This window comes from Setaria italica, chromosome V (genome assembly GCF_000263155.2).
Source record: "Setaria italica strain Yugu1 chromosome V, Setaria_italica_v2.0, whole genome shotgun sequence".
NCBI lineage: Eukaryota > Viridiplantae > Streptophyta > Magnoliopsida > Poales > Poaceae > Setaria > Setaria italica.
Window position 1 is genome coordinate 30,998,407 of NC_028454.1, and position 25,493 is coordinate 31,023,899.

The 25,493-nt window shown below is 42.4% G+C and overlaps 2 protein-coding genes and 1 pseudogene across 3 annotated transcripts; 2 read left to right on the top strand and 1 right to left on the bottom strand.

Annotated features, from left to right (window-relative positions):
• Window positions 1–5,122: 5,122 nt before the first annotated feature.
• LOC101763553 lies at window positions 5,123–6,664 on the bottom strand (annotated as a pseudogene).
• A 5,392-nt stretch (window positions 6,665–12,056) lies between these two features.
• On the top strand, window positions 12,057–20,030 carry LOC101773679 (long chain acyl-CoA synthetase 4). 2 transcript variants are annotated; one of them, XM_004969296.3, is made up of 19 exons: window positions 12,057–12,294; window positions 13,417–13,480; window positions 13,574–13,663; window positions 13,880–13,936; window positions 14,095–14,143; window positions 14,549–14,625; window positions 15,273–15,312; window positions 15,406–15,500; window positions 15,986–16,153; window positions 16,243–16,353; window positions 16,438–16,525; window positions 17,242–17,308; window positions 17,460–17,535; window positions 17,609–17,726; window positions 18,205–18,450; window positions 18,646–18,785; window positions 18,893–19,075; window positions 19,170–19,289; window positions 19,556–20,030. In XM_004969296.3, the coding sequence occupies exons 1-19, from the start codon at window positions 12,152–12,154 to the stop codon at window positions 19,589–19,591; spliced, it is 1,968 nt and encodes a 655-aa protein (XP_004969353.1). In that variant the 5' UTR covers window positions 12,057–12,151; the 3' UTR covers window positions 19,592–20,030. The 2 variants fall into 2 exon arrangements, with proteins under 2 accessions (XP_004969353.1, XP_012701841.1); XM_012846387.2 differs by lacking the exon at window positions 12,057–12,294 and adding an exon at window positions 12,335–12,558.
• A 1,946-nt stretch (window positions 20,031–21,976) lies between these two features.
• On the top strand, window positions 21,977–23,408 carry LOC101774088 (glutathione S-transferase T3-like). The gene is made up of 2 exons (XM_022826398.1): window positions 21,977–22,237; window positions 22,329–23,408. Exons 1-2 carry the CDS (start codon window positions 22,088–22,090, stop codon window positions 22,731–22,733), a joined length of 555 nt encoding a protein of 184 aa, XP_022682133.1. The 5' UTR covers window positions 21,977–22,087; the 3' UTR covers window positions 22,734–23,408.
• The last annotated feature ends 2,085 nt before the right edge of the window (window positions 23,409–25,493 follow it).

Below are 25,493 nucleotides of genomic sequence, written 5' to 3' on the forward strand. Positions count from 1 at the left end.
CAAGATGATGAATTGGTGATCATCATGCAATACAAGTCATTTAGAATTCGTGTTGGTCAAAGACACGAAGCCTTAATTTGATCGTACAATGCGTAAAGGCTCGTTCGGCAAATGCTGAGAATGTACATGGTAATTAGAGGTGGGAATTGATATAGGGAATTTGCGTGGGATTCAGACGTTTAGTCCTAGTCCCTTGTTTAGTTTGTGATGGGAATTGAGGAGAGCTTAAGAGAGAATTGTTATTATCTGTTTGGTTGATGGTTTTGGGAGTGGAAAATTGTATTGTAAATTAGGCTAACTATTATGATGTGCTTAAGGTACTAAATAGCATTTTGTAGCGGCTGTTATAGCGGTAGTGGTACCTTACCGCTACCGCTACAAGGTAGGGGACCCAAGATAGTATGTTTGGACTTAGCGGCTGCTATTGTCCGCTATTGCCCGCTATTGCTCATATTAGGCCGCTATTCGTACATTTATGATTTAGTTGACATATTAACATGAATCAAATGGTAATAATAATGTTTAAAATGATTATTTAGGTAGTGACAAAGGATTATGGGATGAAAAATAAATTTTTTATTTGTTAATATGAGAATTTAATGTTAATATATATTCATACATCTTAATTATATCTATTTATTTGTGATTCTTACCTTGAAATGTAATGGCTAAATTAAAATCTTAACTTTTTTAAAGTAAACTTGATGTTAATATTCATATATGCTCTAAAAATATGACTATTTTGAAATTCCGCTATTTGGACTTAGTGTCCGCTATAGCACCCGCTATTCGCGATCCGCTACACCGACCCTAATCCGCTACCATAGCGCTAAACGCTATTTAGTACCTTGGATGTGCTCTTCCACTTAAACCACAATTTTCACCCAATTACCATCCCTCTCCATGATCAGTGATTTTGGATCCATAAACTCACATTACCCATCCCACTACAACTCTCATTTCCAGCAATAAACATGAGATTTGTTTCTGAATTCTTATTTCTAAATTCTCATTCTCTTTCAACGATTATACTAGCCAAACACACAGAAAGAACTAGAAACATATTCAAATCAACACGCACAAAGGACAAAAGTCAAACAACTTCTCGAGAGAAAAGGCGCCGAACAACTTTATTCAAAAGAAAAGACACATGTACGATGTACGTGTACGTTGTACCAGTACTTTGGGTGCAGGCAATGTAACCGGGTGTGGGGCTCACAACAGTACGGAAGGTGAGTACAAGACCGTTTTGGCAATTTTGGCCTCTGCGCTTGGGCTGGGCTATAATCGTGCTCCAGTTTTGGCTTTTAACAGCACCCCACAACAATGTTTTCAAATCGTTAAATCGAGCCTAATCGTTAAGGCACGATTAGATAATTAATCGTGACTAGACATTGATTAATCGTGATTAGTTGTGGGCTAGTCGACCAAGTCGACCACTCGGTTCAGGGTAATCTATAGTCTAGTGGGTTGCCATTTTGATGCAGAATACATGCGTCTACAAGTCAAAAATTGGGACATAGCAGTCTATAGTTTAGTCAGTTGCCACTTTAAGACAGAGTACCTAGATCTGCGAATGAAAATTACAAAAATATAAACAATCATGCAGAGCATAACTAGATAAACTAGAAAATTTTCCTCTCCCACTCGTGCTTAGCGAATGATGGCAGTTGCAAATCGGGATAGGTAAAGAACCGATTAGACGTGGGCTTACCGGGTAGGCTTGCTACTGAGCTGAAGCCTAAATTATACACTTCATGGCTAGTCACTTGACTAGACATGCCTGATTAGTCGCTTGATTGGTTGACTAGGTGATATAACCGAATCGAATTCCCTGATCGATGTATGGAGAGCAATTTCTTGATTAATCATTGATAAATCATGATTAATCGAGCAATTTGAAAACATGGCCCCAGAGCCATGCTTGTTTGTTTGGCTCGTCACTACCCTTTGGAGCCTCATAAACATTTTACCCCCTGCATGATGAACAACATCCCCCATAATCCTCAAGTAAGTAATAGCAAACAACAATTGATCAGGATTCTTAGTTAAAAGATTCTTTTAACCACAATGTGATGGTGGTTCCTCAACAAGCTTAATTATCTCCTCACATTGGTGGTGGTTCCACAGTATGGTGATCTTCATGCAATACAAATATACATGTCATTTTGAATTTGTGTTGGTGAAATACATGAATACCCTTACTTTGATACAACTCATGATTCGTTTGGTAAGCGATGGGAATGAGCATGGTAACTAGAGGTTGAGTTGATGTAGGAAATTTGTGTGGTAGTAGGACTTTTAGTCCTAGTCTCTTATTTGTTTTCTCTAATGGAAAGTAATTGTCATCCCTGTTTGGTTTGTGGGTTTGTGAGTGGAAAGTTATATAGCAAGTTACGACCAATAAACCTTAATTTTGTCCCAATTACCACCGCTTGCATTTATAAGTGCTTTTGCTCAAATTCGAATTTTTCGTCCCACTAAAACTTTTATTTTCATCAAAACAAACAAGGGATTTATTTCTAAACTCTTATATATTTATATATTTACATTTGCCTCTATGTCAACAAAAAATAACTACTTCCTCCTTATAAAAAATCATTTTAAGAATTTTAGGACAGGTTAATTAATAAGAGGTAAAATGATATTGGTTGCTTCTATTTATTAGCCAATAAATAGCTACATTTGACCCTAATTGATAGCTCACATGCACATGCACATATTAAATAGGATAAAATGACTTATTTTTGGATAAATTTTGAATCCTAGAGTGGTTTGTTTTTTAGACGGAAGGAGTAGAAGCATACTCAAACCAATGTGCTAGGTTAAGAGATAATCCTAGTCTCTTATTTGGCTTGTGATGGAAATTAAATATGAGAGTCGTAATCCCCTGTTTTGTTGCTGGGTTAGCGAGTGAAAAAATATATCACAAGTTACCACTAACGTTTATAATGTGATCTTCCACTTAAATCATAATTTCCACTTAATTACCACTCCTTCCCTTTACAAGTGATTTTATTTGAAATCAAATTCTCATTTCCCATCCACTAAAACTCTCATTTCACCAAATAAACAAGAGATTTATTTCTTATTTATAAATTTCTACCCCTCTTTTACCTGTTACGGCCAACCAAACACACCAAGAACTAGAAATATATACTCAAACCAACGTGCACAAAAGATAAATGCCGAACAACTTTTCGAGAGAAAAGATAGGCATCGTACACAACGAGTATGGCATGCTATGTGGCACTGTAGCAACTGACTCGGATAGTCACCTGACATCAATTGGTTTCTTTATAATGGAAAATATTAGGCTGCAGACCCTTTCCTAAAAGAAGCATTATTATTGACAAGCACACATAATGAACCCATAACGGTGCATAATTATTTACCAATGCGTAAAATAAATGGCCATGCAATAAATGATGCGTACCTAAACAGTGATGATGGCCATGCAATAAATGATGCGAAGGACTCCATGACTCTAACCACTGACATGCTTTGACAAGCTCTTCCTTTGTGTCAGCAATGTGCTAAAACAGAGTTCAAAGCCGGAGACAGTGCGTACCTAAACCCTAAACCCTGCGTCCCTCTGAATAAAACATGCAAAAAAAATTTGGTTTGCATTTGTTAAATACAATAACATTCTTTATGAGCCGCATTGCCTAACATAAAGAAGCAGCCCCTATCAATAACATTAAATTGTGTTTACGATTTTAAATTTGGACAAATCATTAAACAAATCAATGATATTTTACGGTGGTGAGATCCCGAACATGATATGTATTGCACGATATAAAATTTGGCATAATGGCATTCTAAAAACAAATGTTGGATACTTGGATGGTTTCTTGTGAGAATTTGCTAGCGTGCCTTATGAAAATTAATGCGCGGTCTCCAATTTTTTTAAAAAAATAAGGGCACATAGCTTACTATAAAACCTATTACCTTGAGCTTTTTCTCATTTGTTAAATATGCTAACACAATACTTATATAGATATATAATTATTGTCTTCATCTGATTGTGATAGACTTTAGTTAGTAATTACTCTACAACATTTTCATTCACATTTAGAATTTTTTTTTCAATTTGCATCGCAAGTATGGGCTTGATTTTGTTTAATGGACTCTAAGTTTGAGCTATATTTTTACATGAAAATCTATATTTTCATCACTTCCTCTATATATTTATAAATGGTGATACACATAATGTGTATATACCTTAATTATTATTTTTTTTATACAATAGTATGGGAAATAGATAATTTAAAATCATATATTGATGTACCTCTGGGTATATTTTTAACGAAGGTGATTCAAATTTTTAATAATGGCATATGCGGGCGATTTAGATGCAATTATTTTTTATAATGTGAGTGGTGGGAAATTTAGATGAAAATTTAAGAGGTTATTCTAAATTATTTCTATAATAGCATAGGTGGGTACTTTAGACGAAGATTAGGTGTTACTTTAATTTGTTTTATATAATGGCAGTGGTGGGTAATTTAGATATAGATTTAGGGGTTACTTTAGACTATTTTCATAATGGTATAAGTGGGTAAGTTTTTTAGAAAAAATATAATAGATCCAACGGCTATGATGATTGAGTCTACCGAATTAATGGCTAGATGTTTTGCTTTTTTGAGAGAATCCTATATTTTTTTCTCTTTTTTCTAAGTGTTAGAGTATCCAACTAGCATTACTAGGTGGCTCTATGTGGAGGCTTCAAAAGGAGCCTCCAATTAGTAATAGTAGGATAAGTAGGATAAGATTAGTTTTCAGCTCAGAAACGAGCATGATGATAGCCGGACCGGAGAGGCAGCGCACGTTGGCTGCAGGACTAATTACTGCGTTGTTAGCCGCACCATGTTGTGAGGCACCAGCCCCATCCGAGTACAGGCCCTGGTTTCCTTTTCCATTTATTCTTAATCCATTTTTCTTCTTTGTTTAACTTTTTCATCCCTAACAGTGCACAACTATGCAGGAGTAGTAACAGCTTAGGCCTCCTTTGGCACGGCTTAAGCCAAAAGGGTTTCGGCTTCGCGCTACGGTAACGCGTACTATTTAGCATTATGCGTTACTATAGCACAAAGTTGGGACGGATACCGAGACCTCAAAATGAACCGAGAAGAAGGCGAAGCCAAAAAAGTAGCTCCCCGTGGCTTCGATTCCGCCTGCTACAGTATTGTTACAGTTGCGAAGCTGAAACTCCCCTAAGCAAACAAGCCCTTAAGTGATCCACGGCTTAGCTACAAGCTGCAGGGCGGACTTGATGTGCACGGAGATCCCTTTCATCTCGGTCATGTCCAAGGCCGACGGCCCTGTCCCGCCGGCGGACTCCCAATCGAAATGGTACATCAAGCTCGCCAGCGCCATCTCAATACTCGCCTCGGCCAACCCGAGGCCGGGGCACCCCCTCCTCCCGGCGCCGAACGGCACCAGCTCGAAGTGCTGCCCCCTGAAGTCCACGGCGCTGCCGGAGAACCTCTCCGGCACGAACTCCTCGGCGTCCTCCCACGTCGTCGTGTCCCGGCCGATAGCCCACGCGTTGATCACCACGCGCGTGCCCACCGGGATGTGGTAGCCCAGGATCTCGGCGTCCGCCGGCGGCTCCCGGGGCACCACCAGAGCGAGCGGCGCGTGCAGCCGGAGCGTCTTCTTGACCACGGCCTTGAGGTAGTCCAGCTGGGCGACATGGCCCTCGCCGACGACGCTTCCGGTGGTGGAGCCGACCGCCGCGCGGATCTCGTCCTGGAGCTTGCGCCCGGCGCGCGGGTGAGTGACGAGCTCCGCCATGGCCCATTCCATCACAGTGGTCAGTGGTGGTGGTGTCCGTGCCTCCAGCGATCATGTCCTGCCAAGGCCCGTGCATGACCCACGAAAGAGATCGATCAGCTACTGACGTGTGCAGTTGCAGAAGATCTGAAAACTACGTAGTACGTACCAAGATAAAGGCCTTGATTTCGTTGGTCTCGAGCTCGATGCCGTGCTCTTTTTCATGGTTGCGCACGTCCAGCAACACGTCCACGAAGTCCCGGCGATCGCCGTTGGAAGGCTGCCGGCGGTAGTCATCGATCATCTTGTCGAGTAAGCCGTCGAGCGCCTCGAACGTCCGCCTAACCTTCCCCTCCAGCCTGCGCACGACGTCCACCCATCCCAGCCACGGCAGGAGCTCCCCCACCGGCTGCGTGCCGAGCAGCGTCTGGAAGTCGGTGAGCACCTTCCTGACCTGTTCACGGCCCGGCCGCCGCCGAACATGCCGCGGGCGCTCTCGTCGCCGAACGCGGCTCAGCACACGACGGCGTTGGCGTACTCTGTGAGGAGCCCGCTCAGGTCGAGCGGCGCGCCGCCGCCGGCTTCGGCCTCGACGCGGGCGACCAGCGCGGCGGCCTTCCTGCTCCCTGACGCGGCGGAAGGAGCGTACGCGGCGCCCGCTGAGGAGGTGGAGGGCACAGACGCGGCGCGCCTGGCGCCAGTACTCGCCGTAGGGCGCGAACGCGACGTCGCGGGAGTCGTAGAGGAGGCGGTCGGCCATGGCGCTCCTGGGCCGGCTCGCGAAGGCCAGGTCGCGCGCCCGCATCACCTCCTCGGCGCCCGCCGCTGAGGACACGACCACGGTGGGCACGCGGCCGAGCCGGAGCAGCATGACGGGCCCATGCGCCAGCGACAGGGAACGGAGCGCGCCGTGCGGCAGCGAGCCGAGAAGGTGGAGGTGGCCGAGCACCGGGAGGCCCCGCGGCGATGGGGCCAGCCTCCGGCGCCGTCCGTCGCCGCCAGCGTGTCCATTAAAAAAAATCTTGTAATGTCAAATTTCGTCACAAATCATCCAAAAATCGTCATAAATCGGTATGTGGTGATAATTTTTTGATAACGTCATGTATTAAGTGTCATAGATTAATCTACGTGACGGTTTTACAAAATCATCATAGATTGATATGATCCATGACGTTTCTAAACTGTCATAGAATAGCCTTGAGCCCGCACAGCCCAACCCAAACCTAGTATCAGGATGAAAATAAACGTCACGAACAATTGCCACGTGGGATAATATTCGTCACGGATTGAATAGCCACGTCACCCAACAGTGATATGGATGATGATGTCGCTGCTGAAATGGATGATGATGATGAAAATGGAAAGACGTGGCTACTGACGTGGCTGCTAATATGGATAATGACGTGGCTGCTAACATAAATGATAACGTCACTACCACGACCCATTTGGTAACATGTCCGTTTGATAAGTGGACCCAATATTTTCGACCCACCAAATTTATAGTACACGGCTCATGTTAAATAAAATCAACCCAATCAACCCACCAAATTTCAACCATTTTCCAGCCCAATTTGTCCAACAGTAAGTAATTCTATCCCATTAATAGCAACAATTACAACCTAGAATAACAGTAAGCAATTCCAGCGCATAATAACAGCTAACAAGCTAGTGGCTTGCTGATGGAAATGAGGAGGAGGTTGGAGAGCGGAAGCACGATAAAGACGGTGAGCAGGAAGACGGCGACCAGTGGCAGAGTCATGGCGTCTGCTTGAACAGGGAACACCCACCGCTCTCCCAGCCAGGGAGTACGTTGGGCATACATATCCATGGCACCTTTTATGCATGTTGCGATGTGAATGTACACGTGGAGCCTTTGTCACTCCACGTACGATTGGCATATCCATTTGACCATTTGGGCTTTTATGGTCAGTCGCACGGTGTGCCTGTATGGTCGGTAAGTCGGTTGCTCGGTGCGCAGATGTAAGGCGGGCAATCGTGGTAGACATGACTAGGCGAGGCATGGGCACACGAGGGAGAGGCAGGTGTGGCTGATCTGCTCCTCGTTTTCCCTTGTTTTAATATAAGTATATAAAATTTTTGTTCTCAATTTTTTGAAATAATTTATTTTTCAATTTTCCTTAGTTCTTTCTAACCTTTTGTTTCAATTTATTTTGGTTATGCACAATTATTCAAGTTTTGGCCTGATTTCCTTATAACTTATGTTCAAACTTCTTTACCTCATTTTTGTTGCGACGATCACTTTTTTTCATAACTTTTTATATAATTTTTTCACATGAAGTTTTTGTTTTTCTACACAAAACTTTTGTCTACAAATATACACTTTTTGGGCTTTCTACGTTCTTTTTTTTTAAAATCCTTTCGACATCCCTCAACTATAGCCGTAATCTGAATTTGGTCCCTCATGTGCAAAATCGAGTATTCGCAGTCCCTCAAATTACAAATCCGTTTATTTTTCATCCCTAGGTGGGTTTGATGGTGGTTTTACAAGACGTGGCGTGAGCCCCATTGGTGGTGGCCCCACAAAGCAGATGGCTTTCTCTCCTCCCCCTCTCTTCCTCCTGCCTCCCTCTCTCTCTTCCATCTCCTTCTTGACCGACACAGGGTGAGACCGTGCGCGGCCAGGCCTCGGTGGTGACCTTGGCCGCGAGGTAGCCAGGATGTCGCACACATGGCCAGGCCCTGGCGGCTGCGTGGCCGGCTCGAGGCCAGATCCAACAACTGACACGGACGTCGGCAGTCCCGACCGGGCGGCTGCCGGCTGGCTTGAGCGGCACAAGGCGGGCTCGGGTGCGGCTAGTGCACTGATTCCAACTAGTATCAAGATATAACATATGAGGAGTTTGTTGAGTTAGAAAACTCATCTCAAGTACTCAGCTAAAATTGCAGAATAGAAACCAAATGTAAGTAGAAATGCATAATAAATAGTTGCAGCCATTTCACTTAAAAAAAAGAAACACAGCCATAGACGCAATGCCAAGGTCAAACAGAGTTAGGATCGATGTGTTGAACTCAAGGCAACCATGTGCTGAATGCTGTTGAGATTGAAAATAGAAGACTGAAGGTCGATCTAAAACAGAAAACTGAAGGTCGATCTAAAATAGAAGACTGAAGTTAGGATAGTATATACACACTATTTTCTTCTTAACATTTAGTTTAAGCAAGAGGTCAAATATACTTAAAATAGTACACACTACACAGTGATTGTTGGATATAGCAGTTCTAGCTCCTAAAGATATCCATGAGAAAAGAACCTATCATTTAAACCTTTGAGTTCATAGATCAGAATGCAATGCCTTTGAAATCATTTAAACCTCCATTTCCCAGTAGAAAAAAAGAACGTATCATTCAACTGCTATGCCAATGTACCACCTCAGACATTTCACAAACATAGGATACCAGTGATTGCGCTTCTTGAATAATCAACAACAAATCAGTGGTGACTACTCGATAATCGCCAACAGATTCACCAAGTTTCAAGTTTCAGGCTCTCTCGTTACCAAGTTCGTGCTTTCTCATCATAAATGGGGGGAATCATCCAACCTAGGCCTAGAATCGAACGGATCGAGCACCACAAAATACAAGAAACCGATCAATCCGGCTAGCCCGCGCACCTGATCAACCAATTGACGAAACAAGAAACCTAGGGTGATGGCCAGGGAGCAAGAAACCTAGGGCGAGAGGGACAGAAGAGAAGGCGACGACTTACCGACGAGAAGGTGGCGGTCGTTGTCGCAGTGGTGGCCGTCGAAGATGTGCCGCGCCGCCATGCCGTTACCTCATGCCACCACGCCGCCACCTCTCGCCACCGCCTTGTTGCCTCGGGCGCCGCCAGCGGAGCGTCTGTCTCCTCGCGTAGTGTGGCCAAGAACCGATCTGGGAGGGATGAGGTGGGGATTGATTCCGAGCCGTGGAAGGAAGGGTTGAAATCGTTCTGGCCCAGGTTTGGTTCCGGGCTAGGCCAACCGAACAACAATTCTTGTGTTGGGTCGTATTTGTTCCGGGCCGTTCCAATCCGCCCGGATTGGGCTGCATTCCAGGCCATTCCGGCCAAACCGAACGGGCCCTGAGTGTGAGACCAGGATCCACTTGATCCTGACCAGGATTGGATGTTGGTCCGGATTCAAACTTGAAGAACCGAACGAGGCCTAAAAGTGCAATGTAAGAACCATTAGCATGCTGCTAGAGGAAGGAGCATTGCTAAAAGTAAGAAATACCAACAGAAGTGGTGGCTAACTCCGCCTAGAGGAGGATTGGCAACACTCAAGAAAGGATGGAAGAACGATTAGATACAAAAGGAAAGGATAGATATGGGTAAGGCCACGTGCTACCCGATAGGTGGTGCTACTTTATTCTCTTAAGAAGGTGAAAACCTAAGACTAAGGGGGTGTTTATCCCCAGCTAAACTTTAGCACCTGTCACATCGGATGTTTGGATACTAATTAGGAGTATTAAATATAGTCTAATTACAAAACTAATTGCACAGATGGAGTCTAATTCGCGAGATGAATCTATTAAGCTTAATTAGTCCATGATTTGACAATGCGGTGCTACAGTAACCATCGCTAATGATGGATTAATTAGCCTTAATAGATTTGTCTCGCGAATTAGACTCCATCTGTGCAATCAGTTTTGTAATTACCTCATATTTAGTGCTCCTAATTAGCATCCGAACATCCGATATGACCTTGCTAAAGTTTAGTGCTTCTAATTAGCATCCGAACCTCCGATGGATCCGCTAAAGTTTAGCATGTCGTATCCAAATAGCTCCTAAGGAGCAAAGATGAGAAGACCCTAGGACATGGTAGGATATGCTATTGCCGTACCAGGCATACAAGGGCAAAATTATATGGGGGAAGTAGGGGAGGCGGCTCATGGCTCTGCTCTGCGGTTCAACGCCCTTTTCTGATCTTGAATTTAGTTTTAAATTGAATACATTGAGCTATTTTTCTATTCTCTATTTGGCCCTTTCGGCTCTAGCTCCCCGAAATGCTTGTTTGAGCTTCATAACCACTTACGTATGATGGCATGTTTTTGAAATAATCGTAGATTGTGTGTATTCTAGCTACACAGAGTTCAAAATTATGTTCGAAGCAATGGTATCAATTTGATGTAGTTATTTGAGGTAAAAAGAACTTTCATTATAAAAAGAATCACAAGTAGTACTTGGAGGAGGAAAATAGAAGAGGAGACAAGGCAAGTAGGCAACTGCAACCGGAGAAGAGACGCTCTAGGTGAATGTACAGTCATCAATAGAATAACGTGTCAATATTCATTCTTGCAACGTCCGAGATTGCATGGCTACAATTAAATGCACGCATATAGTATTAGAACAGTAGATAGACGTGACTGCTTATATACTCCATACCTATCCCAGGATGCATTCATAGTTGGTTCCACACATGTTTCCTAATACTACCTCCGTACCAAAGTATTTGTTACTTGATTTTTATCACAACATTTCGTCACTCGTCTTATTCAAAAAATTATGTAAGTATTATCTATTTTTGTCTGTGACTTACTTTACCAATAAGTATTTTGAGCGTGACTTATCTTTTCGTATGTTTACAATAAATTTATGAATAAGACAGATAATCAAACATTGCAGAAAAAAGTTAATAATGACAAATATTTCGATACGGAGGGAGTAGTAAGTTCATTAATTGGTAACGGGTATATAGATAGTCTTTTCAAGCGTGTCTCCAATAGTAGCTAGAATATTATTTAGGATTACTATTGGAGACATGAATATTTAGCTAGAATATTCATGTAAAGTATACATATTGTATCGGTTTATTATTTAGGATCATATCACAACAGATAATCTGTAATGATTTTTTGTCCAAAAACATAGTAGTATAAATTGCTTGTTACGACGCAGTCATCTACGTAGTAAATTGCTTGTACACACAAGAAAGAACAGTAAAACTTCAGAAACAGCCTATCAAACCTCTGACTTTCTCCTCCTCCCAGTTCCTTGCCCAAACCAAAGAGCTCACGACACCTATATTTCTTTTGTTTTATAATGACACCAGTATTTCCCTACCACAAAAATCGCCGCATTCCCATGCGGATGGATGTGTCACGAGACGGGTGACCGGTGACCTCGTGGCTGGACAAGGAAGAAAGTCCAGATCGCTGGTCCAACACGCTTAGGTCACCCAACCACACCCACCCCAAGCTGCGTTGTCCCATGGCAGGTGGGCCTGCGTCGCCTCCGTCCCCTAGTTCTCCTCTACTCCCAGCGGCCTTTCCCTTTTAACCGCCCGGCTTTGCTGGCGCCTCGCAATTCAACCCCCCACTCGCTGCGACTGCGAACGCTGCTGCCACGATTCACGAGCGGCGAGGAGAGGAGATGCAGAACGTGGTGGAGGTCGAGCCGGGCCGCCCGGCCGCCGATGGCCGCCCCTCCGTGGGGCCCACCTACCGGAGCGCCTTCGCCCGCGACGGATTCCCGCCCCCGGTCCCCGGGCTGGACAGCTGCTACGACATCTTCCGGTGAGCTCTCTCGCCCGCGCTTCGCCCTTCGGTTCCGTGCTGCGGGTGGGGGCTTATGGAGCTTGCTGTTCCATTAGCGAGCCGTGAGGCGAGAGTTGGCGGAAGCTTGCTTGCTTGCTTCTTGTGTTTCTTTTGGCTTCGCGTGGTTGATGTGTTCGTGCTGCTCGTGCTCTTGCAGAGCAAGATTCGGAATGCCCCTTTCGGTTATTTGCCTCTGTTCCCTTTCACGGAGACTGGTATTTCCTACACGAGCAGTTTTTCTCGGTTAGTTGCTTGATTATGACAACATGTTTTCTGCCGAAAGAGTAGTGGATTAGTTAGCCGATCTTTATCAGCTCCCCTTGCTTTTGAACCCCCCAAAAAAATAATCCAATTCTGTATGAGATTTATGTGTAAGATTAGTTGCCATGCTCACCTACTACCCTCAGTATTTTGAGATCCTAGTTAGTTATACTTCAGATTCGCGTGGCAGTTGTGGGAGCAATCACTCTTCAGGCTTGCGGTTGCTTCGGATCCGGCTCTACGTTGTTCCGTAGGGGGATAGCCAATCATGGACGCTTCATTTTTTTATCCGTTTTTGTTGCCAGATTTGCCACTTTGGCCTTGGTTGCAACGTATCATTGATCTTCATTGCTCCTTGCTGTTCCTGATGGGTAAGATCTCCTAGATGTTGGTCGGTAGGCAGGCACTGCTATTGTTCTATTCAGTCTCGTGATCTCGTCTATCGTCCTGCAAAAATGTTAATCAAGTTTGAAATCTATCATAAGAAAACTCTCTGAATCAAGTGATCTTTAAAGTGGAATTCGAATCTGTATTGTCATGTATCGTTGCTAAATCTTTGGGTAGTAGTGCTGATGTCACATTGGTGATGGATCAGTACATCAATAGTCTCATGTTTCTTTTGTGTTGGACTGTTCACCTTTCATTCTAGCCTGTAGACTTGCTTCTGACAACTCTTAAATTAGCCAGGGGAATTGGCAGGATAGTTCGGATTCTGACTTCCTTCCGACAGCTCTTAAATTTGGGGAGCTATTTTTCTTTATTCCAATAAATCAAGTGGCCTCTTTGTCTCCAAATACTAAATTCTTTTCTGTGGGTCTCACCATGTCTCTCCTTACACAGGATGGCAGTGGAAAAGTATCCAAACAACAGAATGCTTGGTCACCGTGAGATTGTTGATGGGAAGGTAACTGCATTACTCTGTGAACAACTTGTGTTTCCCTGGAAGACTCTAGCCGTATGGTGCTTTCTCAAAGATGATTTATTATCTTGTTGATAGGCTGGTGCATATGTCTGGAAGACATACAAGGAGGTGTTTGACATTGCAAACAAAATTGGTAACTCTATCAGGAGCTGTGGACTTGCAAAGGTTTGGTCACTGTTCTTAGTGTTCTGCTAATTTATTCACTACAATACTAATTTACCTAAGCATTAGATGTTGAATTTTTTCCTCACCTTGAAAGAACACTAGAATCAAACACTGGGAGCTTTTGGTCACCTTAGGCACTTCAATTTCATGCACTGTTGGCTAAATAATCATGCCATCTTTTGCTGACTAAAAGTTTCTATTTTGGTAATTTTGCAGGGTAGTCGTTGTGGTATCTATGGTGCTAATTGTCCTGAATGGATTATCACAATGGAGGTAAAATATTGTCTGTTGGCAGCTTTTGATTCAGTGCATTCTTATCTTTTGCCTATAACTGGGGAAAATTGGATCCACTAAGTTTGTATTTTGAACTACCAAAAATGCTTAAGTTTCTCTTGTCAACTTATTCACCTTAAAGTCTCTATCCTTTGCAGGCTTGCAATGCCCATGGAATCTACTGTGTCCCATTATATGATACACTTGGTATATATTTTTCCATTTCCATGACTTCAGCTTTGGCTATACATGAATGAGGCCACCATGTTCTGTTTGTAATATGTCTCGCTAGGCATTTTTGTTGTGCATCAGTGAACCATATTGCTATTTCCTTTTCTTTAGAGAACATGCATTGATATCCATATGTGTGTACTTTCTTATTTCTTTGAAAAGAATTAAGCCTTGCAATACCTTCAGAACGTATTTTAAATCTGATGGCCTTGTTAGTTTATATGTGAAACAATTATGTTGGGAATTAACTAGGAAAGTGAGTAGTATTGTGAGTATTAATCTGTCCCCCTTCACCACCACTTCTGCATTTACTAGCATTAAAAAGAACCTATGAGCATACATACAGCTCAAGTCTTCTTATTGAACACTCTCTTTTTGTAGGAGCTGGTGCGGTAGAGTTTATTCTATGCCATGCAGAAGTTGAGATTGCTTTTGCTGAGGAAAAGAAAATTGAGTTGGTATGGTTCTTTACCGCACATGCAGAATTAATATGCTTGCAATGCTTCATGTAATCCGTGTCCTACTGTCCTGTCGTGGAACTTCTCTTAATTTTGTGTTCTTGTGTTTGCTTTGGTGATGAATACGTGAAGTTGGCCCCTATTTGTTAGTGTCTCTGTAAACATATTTAAGTGTCTTGTCTATTGTCATTTATCTCTTGAACATTCTGCCACCTGTCTGGATCAATAGAATCATCTATAGTCCTATACACAATGAAAAAAAATTGGCCAAATTTTTTTTTATCTGATGAGTGTTCTATAGCCTAGCTACTATCTTGGTGTGGAAGAGCTTATGGAGAGGAGGGTGAACTAGGCTTAGAGTTTCCATGGCTGTTGATATGGTGTTAGGAATATTGCTTATCCAATCCATGAGCCAAGATTTATGCATGTACAAGGTATAGCAAAACGACAGAAAAGCCCCTAGCTATGCATACCTATGATACACAACTAACAGACTCAAACTATTCAACATGGCCTTTTATTGTTATATTTTGAGACAAGATTTTGAGAGCTGTGTTTCTGATATGATAATTTATTAATTTGTCTTATATTTCGATACATATGTTTAATGTTTCTAATGGCATGTTGAATATTTTCAATTTGGGCAGCTCTTGAAGACCTTACCCAAGTCAAATGAGTTCTTGAAAAGTAAGTTCGATATATCTTAGATAGATTCCATCATCATGAACTAAAATGTTTCTACCATGGAATTAAATATTTAATCTTAATATCTTATTGCAGCGATTGTGAGTTTTGGCAAGGTAACTCAAGAACAAAAGGAAGAAGCTTCCAAATTTGGGCTGTCAATCTACTCATGGGATGAATTTCTGTCCCTGGTAAGAGGCTCCAGCTCTTTGTGGGATTCATGAATATTATTGATCTACAGCTTTGCTAATACCATGTCTTTTCACACATGCGAGAGAATAACTGCATAAGCAAATACATATAATCATTCATGGAACATCAAAATAAAGACTTTCGTCATTGCAAATTAGTTTAGTCTGTTGTCGTTGTGCATTCACTTGCATTTATAGATTCAAAATTTTTAACCATTGACCGAAATTTGACTTTGGTGATCACATTGGGTCAAACCATGCCCTACATTTTGAAATGAAGGGAGTACATTATTGTTGACAAAATGTCTAAGTTAAATGTTGCTCTTAATAGTTGATATGACCTTTAAACTACAGTGACCTATCTGCGGTGGACACAAAAGTGTTTGGTTTAACTGTCAATTTCATATATAATATTTAACTAGGCTGATCTTTCTATTGTTGGTGATAATTACTATTCAATTTTGTGTGTGGTGCTCTATCTGCAGGAGGCTGACCAAGAATTTGATCTTCCAGTCAAGGAGAAGACAGATATATGCACTATAATGTATACTAGTGGAACTACTGGTGACCCAAAAGGAGTACTGATATCCAATGCAAGCATTATTTGTCTCATTGCTGGTGTGGACCGGCTACTTAACTGTGTAAACGAGGAGGTTAGATGCTCTGGAAATTCTTGCATTATGTAACCTTACCTCACACACTGGCTAACCTTTAAGATCATCTACAAATATGAAAATTTCAGCTGGCAGAAAGTGATGTTTACATGTCTTACCTTCCTCTCGCGCACATCTTTGACCGTGTTGTGGAGGAGTTGTTTATTTTCCATGGTGCCTCTATTGGGTTTTGGCGTGGGGTAAGCACCACTATTTGTTCACCTGAATACCCTTTTGTCATTTTACTTTTGGGCCTGTAGTGACTGTTAACTTCTTTGTCACAGGATGTTAAGCTGCTGGTTGAAGATATTGGTGTTCTGAAACCAACAATCTTGTGTGCTGTCCCACGTGTTCTTGATCGGATATTTTCTGGTAAGGAGCTACCTGAAACATATGTATATCAGTCTCATAAATAATTTTCATGGATGAGATATCAAATGTGGTTATGAGCGGTAGAATAATACATATGTACCATATGGTCATAATCAGATTGTTTGGCCATTGATTATGATGGGATTATGATGGGTCAATTTGTGTCACTGCCACTATAATTTTCTTTTGTTAAGTACCTGTTCTGTGCTAAACTGCTAATGTTCTTATACTAATTAATGTTTATGGTGTAATTTCCACCTTTCGTTGTAAGAATATTTTGTCGACTTTGTCTAGCCCATCAATAATATGAGGCGCCTTAGCCAGATAGGCTGATCTACTATTCACCTGAGTAGATCGTATGTATCCACATCATATCTAGTCTTACCAATTTTACCTATCACTCGTTTAGAATTTAGTTCATGATTGTAAACCTGGTCATGGAAACCTTCATCCTGTCCTGATTGTCCAGTTTACCCCATTAGTCTGTTCAATTTATGAATGAGCATGTTTCATTTCTGCTCTTACTACATGAAGTATTGGTAGGTGAGGTTGTTTTAGTCTTTCATATAAGCTCATGCGTGAATGTGGTGTGTAGTTCTTGGTCTATCTATTGGAGCAGTTTGCTTTTACTGTTAAAAAGGCTTTGAGACTGCAACTGTGTGTACAAGTTTGAGTGTCCATGGGTATGCTCTTCTCACATTTACCTAATTTTTCAGGACTACAAGCTAAAATTTCCTCTGGTGGTTTTATAAAGAGCACTCTGTTCAATCTTGCTTACAAGTTGTAAGTTTATTATCCTAAATATTCTAAAGTCAATGTTTCTTCTGAGTCTGCTATATGATAGATTTTTTTCCATTAATTACCAAGTGCCTGTACCTGCAGTTAACCTTATCTTTTACAAGTCGAAGTGTTAACTGCAGATTGTATTTTGCAGCAAGCAGTTTAGAATGATGAGAGGAGCTAAGCACGATGAAGCTGCTGCCATATGTGACAAAGTAGTTTTTAGTAAGGTAATCAAATTTGGCAGCCAATGATTCTTGACTGAATGATTTTGCCATTTTGAATTAACTTATTGATCTTCAGGTGAAAGAGGGTCTTGGTGGCAATGTTAGGGTCATTTTATCTGGAGCTGCTCCACTTGCTACCCATGTTGAAGAATACTTGCGAGTGGTGACGTGTGCACACGTCATACAAGGATATGGTACACTTTTTTGTGATGTGAAAAGAAGAAATTCCTACTCTTGTGATTGGTTCAAGTTGCAACCTTGCTCCTAACATTTTTCTGTTGTAGTTCATCTAGTTGTATAGTGTAGTAGTGTCATTTAAATCTACCATTAAAGCATGCAAATTGGTGCAGCCATGTAAATGAAGTTACTAATTCATAGTTGTCTGTTCACCTCATCTCTAATGCTGCTGGCTTGTATTGTCTGTGTATTATCTGCTTATCATATCATCTCCCTCTTTTTTTCATGACGTTTAATTATAAATGGGTCTTCAACATAAACAGAGAAAAATGGGTCTTCTACATAAACAGGGAAAAGTAAGGGTCTAATGTGTTCTTTTAGCCAAGTTAGGTCATACATGTGCAAGCTGATGCTTTGTTGAGGGTGTGAACGGAATTTGGACTTTTGAACCTGTATCTGTACTGGAATGTCTTGACTCATCTTCTTTCCATTCAGGTCTCACGGAAACTTGTGCTGGATCTTTTGTCTCGTTACCGAATCAGATGTCCATGGTAGGGACTGTTGGCCCCCCAGTGCCAAATATTGATGTTCGTCTGGAGTCTGTCCCAGAAATGAATTATGATGCACTTGCAAGAACAGCTCGTGGAGAGATCTGCATCAAGGGAGAAACATTATTCTCAGGATACTACAAGCGTGAAGACCTTACAAAGGAGGTCTTGGTTGATGGATGGTTCCATACTGGTGTGTTTTGCTAATTGATTACCATACTGTTGCTCTGTAAAGTTTTGACACAGTGATCACATTTTTTGTGATGTCCATTTCTAGCAGTTCAATTAAAAATCCACTCGGGGTTCCAGTCATGTAGCAGAACCAAAATGCTCTATTTTGTGCCTCAATCAAGCTGAGATCTGACACACTTCCCTATTCTGGTTGCAGGTGACATTGGTGAGTGGCAGCCTGATGGAAGTATGAAAATCATAGATCGCAAAAAGAATATATTCAAACTTTCACAGGGAGAATATGTGGCAGTTGAGAATTTGGAGAATATTTATGGCCTTGTTTCTGCTATAGATTCGGTATGTAGTGCTCAACCTTTTAATTTCTATGATCTTTGAATTTTTCTGTGACATTGTTCTATATATGAAAATGTAACAAAACTGGGTTGGTTTGTACAACTTTTCAGATATGGATATATGGGAACAGCTTTGAATCCTTCCTTGTTGCTGTGGTCAATCCCAACAAGGAGGCTCTTGAGAGTTGGGCTGCTGCAAATGGAATAAGTGGTGATTTTGAGTCCTTGTGCCAGAATCCGAAAGCAAAAGAATACATTTTAGGAGAACTGTCAAGAATAGGAAAAGAGAAGAAGGTGAGGATATGGTTGTTCTCATGTTATGCTCTTTCTAGCAATTCTTGTCCGCTTGCTCCTGGTGCACATGCCGTAACACTACTTGTTTCCCCAGCTCAAAGGTTTTGAATTCATCAAAGATGTACACCTCGAACCAGTGCCCTTTGATATGGATCGTGACTTGATCACTCCGACATATAAAAAGAAACGGCCGCAGTTGCTCAAGTACTACCAGGTACTGCTCATTGCAATATTGTTGCAGAGTAGCTCCAGTTTATTTTGTTTACTTGCACCCATATGACTCTCTGTCATTTGTTGAACTGTCCTTGAGTTAGTTTTAAGCTGTACTATGAACGAGATAGCACTTTTCTTTATGCTTGGATACCTCCACCATGGCTAGGCTATTGTTCTTCCATTTTTCATAATTCTTTTGCTGGTTTACGGGTTGTGGTGTCTTGCGCTCAAACAGGACAATTTTTCTGAGTACCCTTCTATTTGCAGGGCGTCATTGACAACATGTACAAAAGTGCCAAGTGAGCTCAGCATGCCATATAGAAGAACATCTGAGATGAAGATTCCCAACGCCGAAGGAGCTGATAGAAGTACCAAACCGAAAAATATTCTCTTTTGCTGTGTATATGTCCGTAGTTTGGATGCCAGAATTATACATCACCTTTCAGGAATTATTTGCCACTTAGGAGTATATGACAATCGGGCAAATGGGCAATGTTGCCAGCATGCAGAGCTACTCTGCAACTGCCAGTTAGCCAACATCGAACACTGATTAGCAGAATAGTTTGTCGGGGTGAACTTTCAGGCATTGTATACTTGAATCGCACCCTTTACTTGTGTCGCTTCCAGAATCTCAAATTCTACCGAGATCCAGGAATACATTTTTCTTTTTGAGTGCGATCTGTATGAATCGTGACATGCCTCTGGTCCTTCAGTAATATTTCCGAGGGTCTCTTGTGTTGCATTCAAGGAATGGAGTAGTGTCCATGCCTCGCAGTTGTGCGGTGTTCAGAAGAGTAAGGGAGTTCCTGTTCTTACACTGTACTGCAGTAATGAAACTGGTGAGTGGTGACCCACCAGGCCACCGCAGCAACCTCCGCTGCGGCTGCTGGTTCGTTTCTGGTTCTGGAGCTAGTTCAATGTGCCAGGTGCCAGCAGGCCAATATATATTCTTTTTTTAAAAAAAACAAAAGAGACAGTATATATTCGTTCGACGCTTTATGATCGCAATGACAGGAACACCAAAGACACCTTAGGGCACGTACAACGGCGAGCCGTCTGCCGTCTGCGTGCGTCCACATCAGCGTTTTTGTCCTCCGTGGCGCGCATTTACTGAAGAAAGAGAGGGTCGCCGTCGTCTCGTTCATCTACGGCGGGAGCTCGTGCTCCCACGCGAGGCGACGACACGACGCGTTGTGCGACGCGCTGCCAGTCGTCGTCGGCGGTGAGGATCCGCTGCGCGCAGCGATTTTCCCCTTTGGCGCCAAGGCCGCGCGCGCCTTCTCCCCAAATAGCCGCCTCCCCCGCGCGCGCCTTCTCTACCCCCTCCGCCCAAAATCAGCGCATTCCTAGCAGCGGCGACGGCGGCAATGCGGCAGCAAGAGAAGCAGGCGGCGGCTGCGGCGCGAGAGCTCCTCAAGGCGGAGTCGTCTCGGCAGCGGAGAGCGGCGCAGTCGCGGAAGGGACCCGTGTCCTCGTCAATGCGCAAAGGAACGGCGGCGGCGGCGCCTATTGGGAAGCCCACCGTTGGAGCTGCAGCGACGCAGATGCGGAAGCCCGCTGGGGGACCTGCGGCAGCGCCGGAGCTGGGGAGTATGGGCCTCGCCGCACCTCGGCCGGAGCAGAACGGCGCGGGTGGATCTGGATGCGCTTCACCGACCTCCTTCGCCGACAGAGCTGCTTCTTCAATAGCTCTGGCAGCTTCTTCGCCGGCGCCGGTCAAAGCTCCATGCCTCAACCGTGGAGCTTTCCTCAATCTTCAGATCCAGCGACATGGTAAATTACTCATTCTCAATTTTGCTCATTTGAACCAGTGAAGATGGGAGGCTGTATACAAAATGTTTTTTCTTTTTGTTGATTTGGATCACTGAACTAATCACTTACTGAGCTAGACAATCTGTTGGATTGTTTGATGCACGCATTTGCTAGCATGAATGAGATTTTACAAGATGGATTGTTTGAGTAACCTAGCAAACAGAAACGAAATGCTTTGTTTGATGTAGTACTTGAAAACTGAAAAGAGACGCAAAAGTGGACACTAGAAAGAAATGTTTGCTCTTGGTAGGCTCACTCTTCTCCTTTTCTTATCTGCAAAGTTGTTGACAGATGTTTTGAACAATGTGATGTGTGAGATAGTTGTTCAGTACATTAGTGACAGATCCTACTTGTTGTGCAACTGAAAGTTTCCCCATGCATGCTTGCTGATCAGTAGCATGTTGTTGTCTTCTTTTGTTTCAAGTGATAGATGCATGGTTGTTAAGCAGTCATGGTTGAAAAAAATTTATCAAGTATATTACCTGTTGGATGCAGTGATAGTTGCTCAGTAGATTTGTTAGATCCTTCTTGCTGTTTAGTGTTCAGATAATGGCAATTGATACTTGCAAGTATGTTTATCAGTCATGGTTTCAGAAATTTAGTGATGTTTTTGTCAGTACATAGCAGTTGTGTATGCCATTGATATATGCAATCATGTTTACTTCAGGTAGACCATAGGTGATGTTTGTCATAGTTGGCACTGTCACAACCATTCTTATTGTAAGCAGCAAAGGAATTGTGGGAGTTAATCAAATATGTCTGTGTTCATGGTTTAGCAGTTTAACAAATATGTTTCAGCCCAGTAAGCATTGTTTGTGCAGTCTTGTATTTGATATCTGGTGGCTTGCTGAATAATGTGAATTTTTTCAGGGATAAAAATCCAACACCTCCTGGTGGCTTCACAATTTTTTCCAGCCTCATTTGTCTCAGAATTTTCATTTTGTGGGGGGTCATGCTCAGTTTGCTCCATTCAAGCCACCGCGCACTATGGAAGATACACCATCAGAAGAAGAAATAGGCACTCCTCTTTCCACAACTAAGAAAAATAAGTATGTGACTGTTGACAGCGGGGATGACTTTGAGTTACCTAGGACTGAGAAGCGAATCCTTTGGGCACAAGAAGAAGATGTCAGGCTGGTGAGTTTTCAGTGCATTTTCATGCTAATTTCAATTGGCTCACTCACTGTGAACTGTTTCAGTAAGGTAAATGTACTTGATAATATTACAGATGAGCTCATGGCTGCATAATTCAACGGACTCAAGCATCGGCGCTGATAGGAAGAATGAACAATATTGGTATGATGTTGCTGACACCTACAATGAGACTACCCCAAGTCATAGGAGAAGAAATGCTAAGCAAGCGAAGGACCGTTGGCATAAGGTTAATAAGTGGACTGATCTCTTCCATGGTGCTTGGTTGAAGGCTCGAAGGGTTTTTATTAGTGGGTATAATGATCAAATGTGGATTGATAAGGCCCATGTTTTCTACGTAGAAGAAAACAAAAAGCTCAAGCTGGGGCATTTTGTTTTGATGGATGTATGGTACACTGTCCAAAATGAGGCAAAGTGGATAACATACAACAATGAGTTGAAACAAGCACGCAAAAGGAAGAGTTCAGATAAGGATAATTAAGGAGAGGACATGGACAATGCAGACCTGGAGGATCTGGAAGAAATTCCAAGGCCAATGGGGAAAAAAAAAGCTAAAAAGGCAGCACTTGAAAAGAAAGCTAAAAATGCCAACAAGGACATTTACTACAGATCTTGAGGAGATGAATACATTTGGTAAAATTCAGACTGATGAACATGCAAACCGGCTGAAGGTATTGGAAGTACAAAAGAAGCTATCATCCGAGAAGATTGAACAAGCAAAGCTTGCCCACCTAGCAGCAAAGGAGCAAAAGGAGGCTGCAGAGGTGCAAAGGGAGGCAAGAAAATATGAGTCGAAGCTAGAATGTTTGAGACATATAACCGCCTCCTCGCTCTAGATGTAGCATTGACGTCCGGTGATGAAAAGTTAGAGCATGCAAATACAATGAAGTGTTTGAAGAAGAAATTATTTTCTGATTGCAACTGAGATTAGTGTTCCATTTTATGGTTTCTGTTGTGCTGCACTGCTGCCATTTGAAATAGTTGATTGACTGTGCTGGGTTGCTTGCAGGTGCTGTTCACATTGCTGTCCATGGTGAACTGTGATGAAAAACTGTGCCATCTCTTGCAGTTTCTGTTAACTGTGAAAACTGTGAACTGTTTTTTTTGCTTCTGTGAACTACAGTTTGCTTCATTAATGGTGAATTCTGTTAGTCAATGTCGATGGTGAACTCTGTTACTCAATGTTGAATGCGAGTGCCTTTGTGAATGCATATGTGAGTGCCTTTGTGAATGCATATATGAGTGCCTGTATGAATGCATATGTGACTGGCTGTGTGAATGCATGAGAGAATTTCAGAGGCCACATGTGCGAATTAAAAATGGCTGCATGCATTCCATCGGTTACAGAGGTGATGGCTGTGTATAAATATATGCTATTGCAGAGGATCGGTTCAGACACAAGTTTTCCTCTTCCATTCTGTTACTCAATGGCGCAGGGTGATGACCCTGCTCTGCAGCCTGAGAATCAAGAGGTGGAGCCTGCAGAGGATGAACAGCAGCTTGCGCATGATGATCTTCCTGCGCAGGATGAAGAAGAGCCAGCTCAGGAAGACGTGGAGGAACAGGAAGAGCACGATGAACAGGAGTTAGCTCAGGAAGATCTGGAGGAACAGGAAGAGCACGATGAACAGGAGGCAGTGCACTCGGATGAGGAAGGTGAGGAACCTGTGGAAATTGATCCAGCGGATGTTTATACACTTGATGATTTCCTTGCCGAGGATGAAAAGGTATAATCATTTCGGAGGAAGATTGGTGACAAATTGAAGGCCAAATTTGAAGGAGCATCTTCTGAACAGCCATCGTCAGCGTCACAGTGGACCTCGGAGGTACATTCCTAGAAATCGAGAAGCTGGTCATGATGATCTTGTTGCTAACTACTTCTCTGCAAATCCTATATACACTGATGAGATGTTCCATAGAAAGTTTCGGATGACAAAGCCATTATTTCTTCGAATTGTTGATGTTCTTAGTGATTGGGATCTTATTTTACCTGAAGAGTGGATGCAACTGGAAGAGATGGCTACTCACTTTTGCAAAAGTGTACCACGGCCAGTTGAATGCTAGGATATGGCACGCCAGCTGACCAACTTGACGAGGTTTTGGAGATTGTTGCTAGCACGTCTTTGGAGTGCTTAGGGAAATTCGCCGAAGGGGTGATTGAATGTTTTGGTGGAGAGTACCTGCGCCCTTCAAGAATTGATGAACTAGAAAAAATCTTGCAAGAAAATGAGTCTTGTGGTCCCGAAAATAATAGGAAGTATTGATATGCATTGGGCATGAAAGAATTGCCCAAAAGGTTGGGCTGGCATGTTTACTCGTGGTGACAAAAAAATTCCTACTATGATCCTTGAAGCGGTAGCATCACGTGACCTTCATATATGGTATGCATTTTTTTTTACCGCTGGGGCATACAATGTGTTGAATAAGTCGCCACTATTCATTGATACCATAAAAAGAGTTTCTCCAAGAGTTCAATTTGTTGTAAATGGGAACCAATATGAGGGAACCAATATGACACGGGGTACTATCTTGCTGATGGAATATATCCCGAGTGGGCAACCTTTGTGAAGACAATATCATCACCTCAAACGGAGAAACACAAATTATACGCGCAACGTCAAGAAGGGGCAAGGAAGGATGTTGAGTGTGCATTCGGCATGTCGCAATCCCAATTTGATATTGCATGTCGTCCAGCATGAATGTGGAAGCGGGATGATGTTGTTAACATAATGCAAGCTTACGTCATCTTCCATAATATAATAGTTGAAGATGAAAAGAACTTGGTTAAAATTTCATTGGATTTAAATGAGAACCCGAGTGCAACTATTGTCCTACCACCGGAAGTGAGTACAAATAATAATCCTAATCCATAGTACTTACTATAAACTCGGCTACCTGTACTCCTTCTACACATAAGCAACTCAAGGATTTAGTTGAGCACATATGGGAGCGTTATGGGCATACCCAAAATTAGACCTACATTGTAATGTCATTGCAACTTTACTATATCAAATCATGTATTCGGAGTACCTATTGATATTAATATATATTATATTTATGTTTTTCTAAAAGGCTCTATGTTATTTAATCTAATATTATACATTCTATCAATTGAGCACCTTGGTTGATCACCTTTTCTATGAATGAATTAAATAGCTTGCAGACATCTAAATAGACAGCTCACTGTACAAGCTGTCTTTTTAACTATCTGTGTCTGACACGACTAAACTGTTTTATGTGC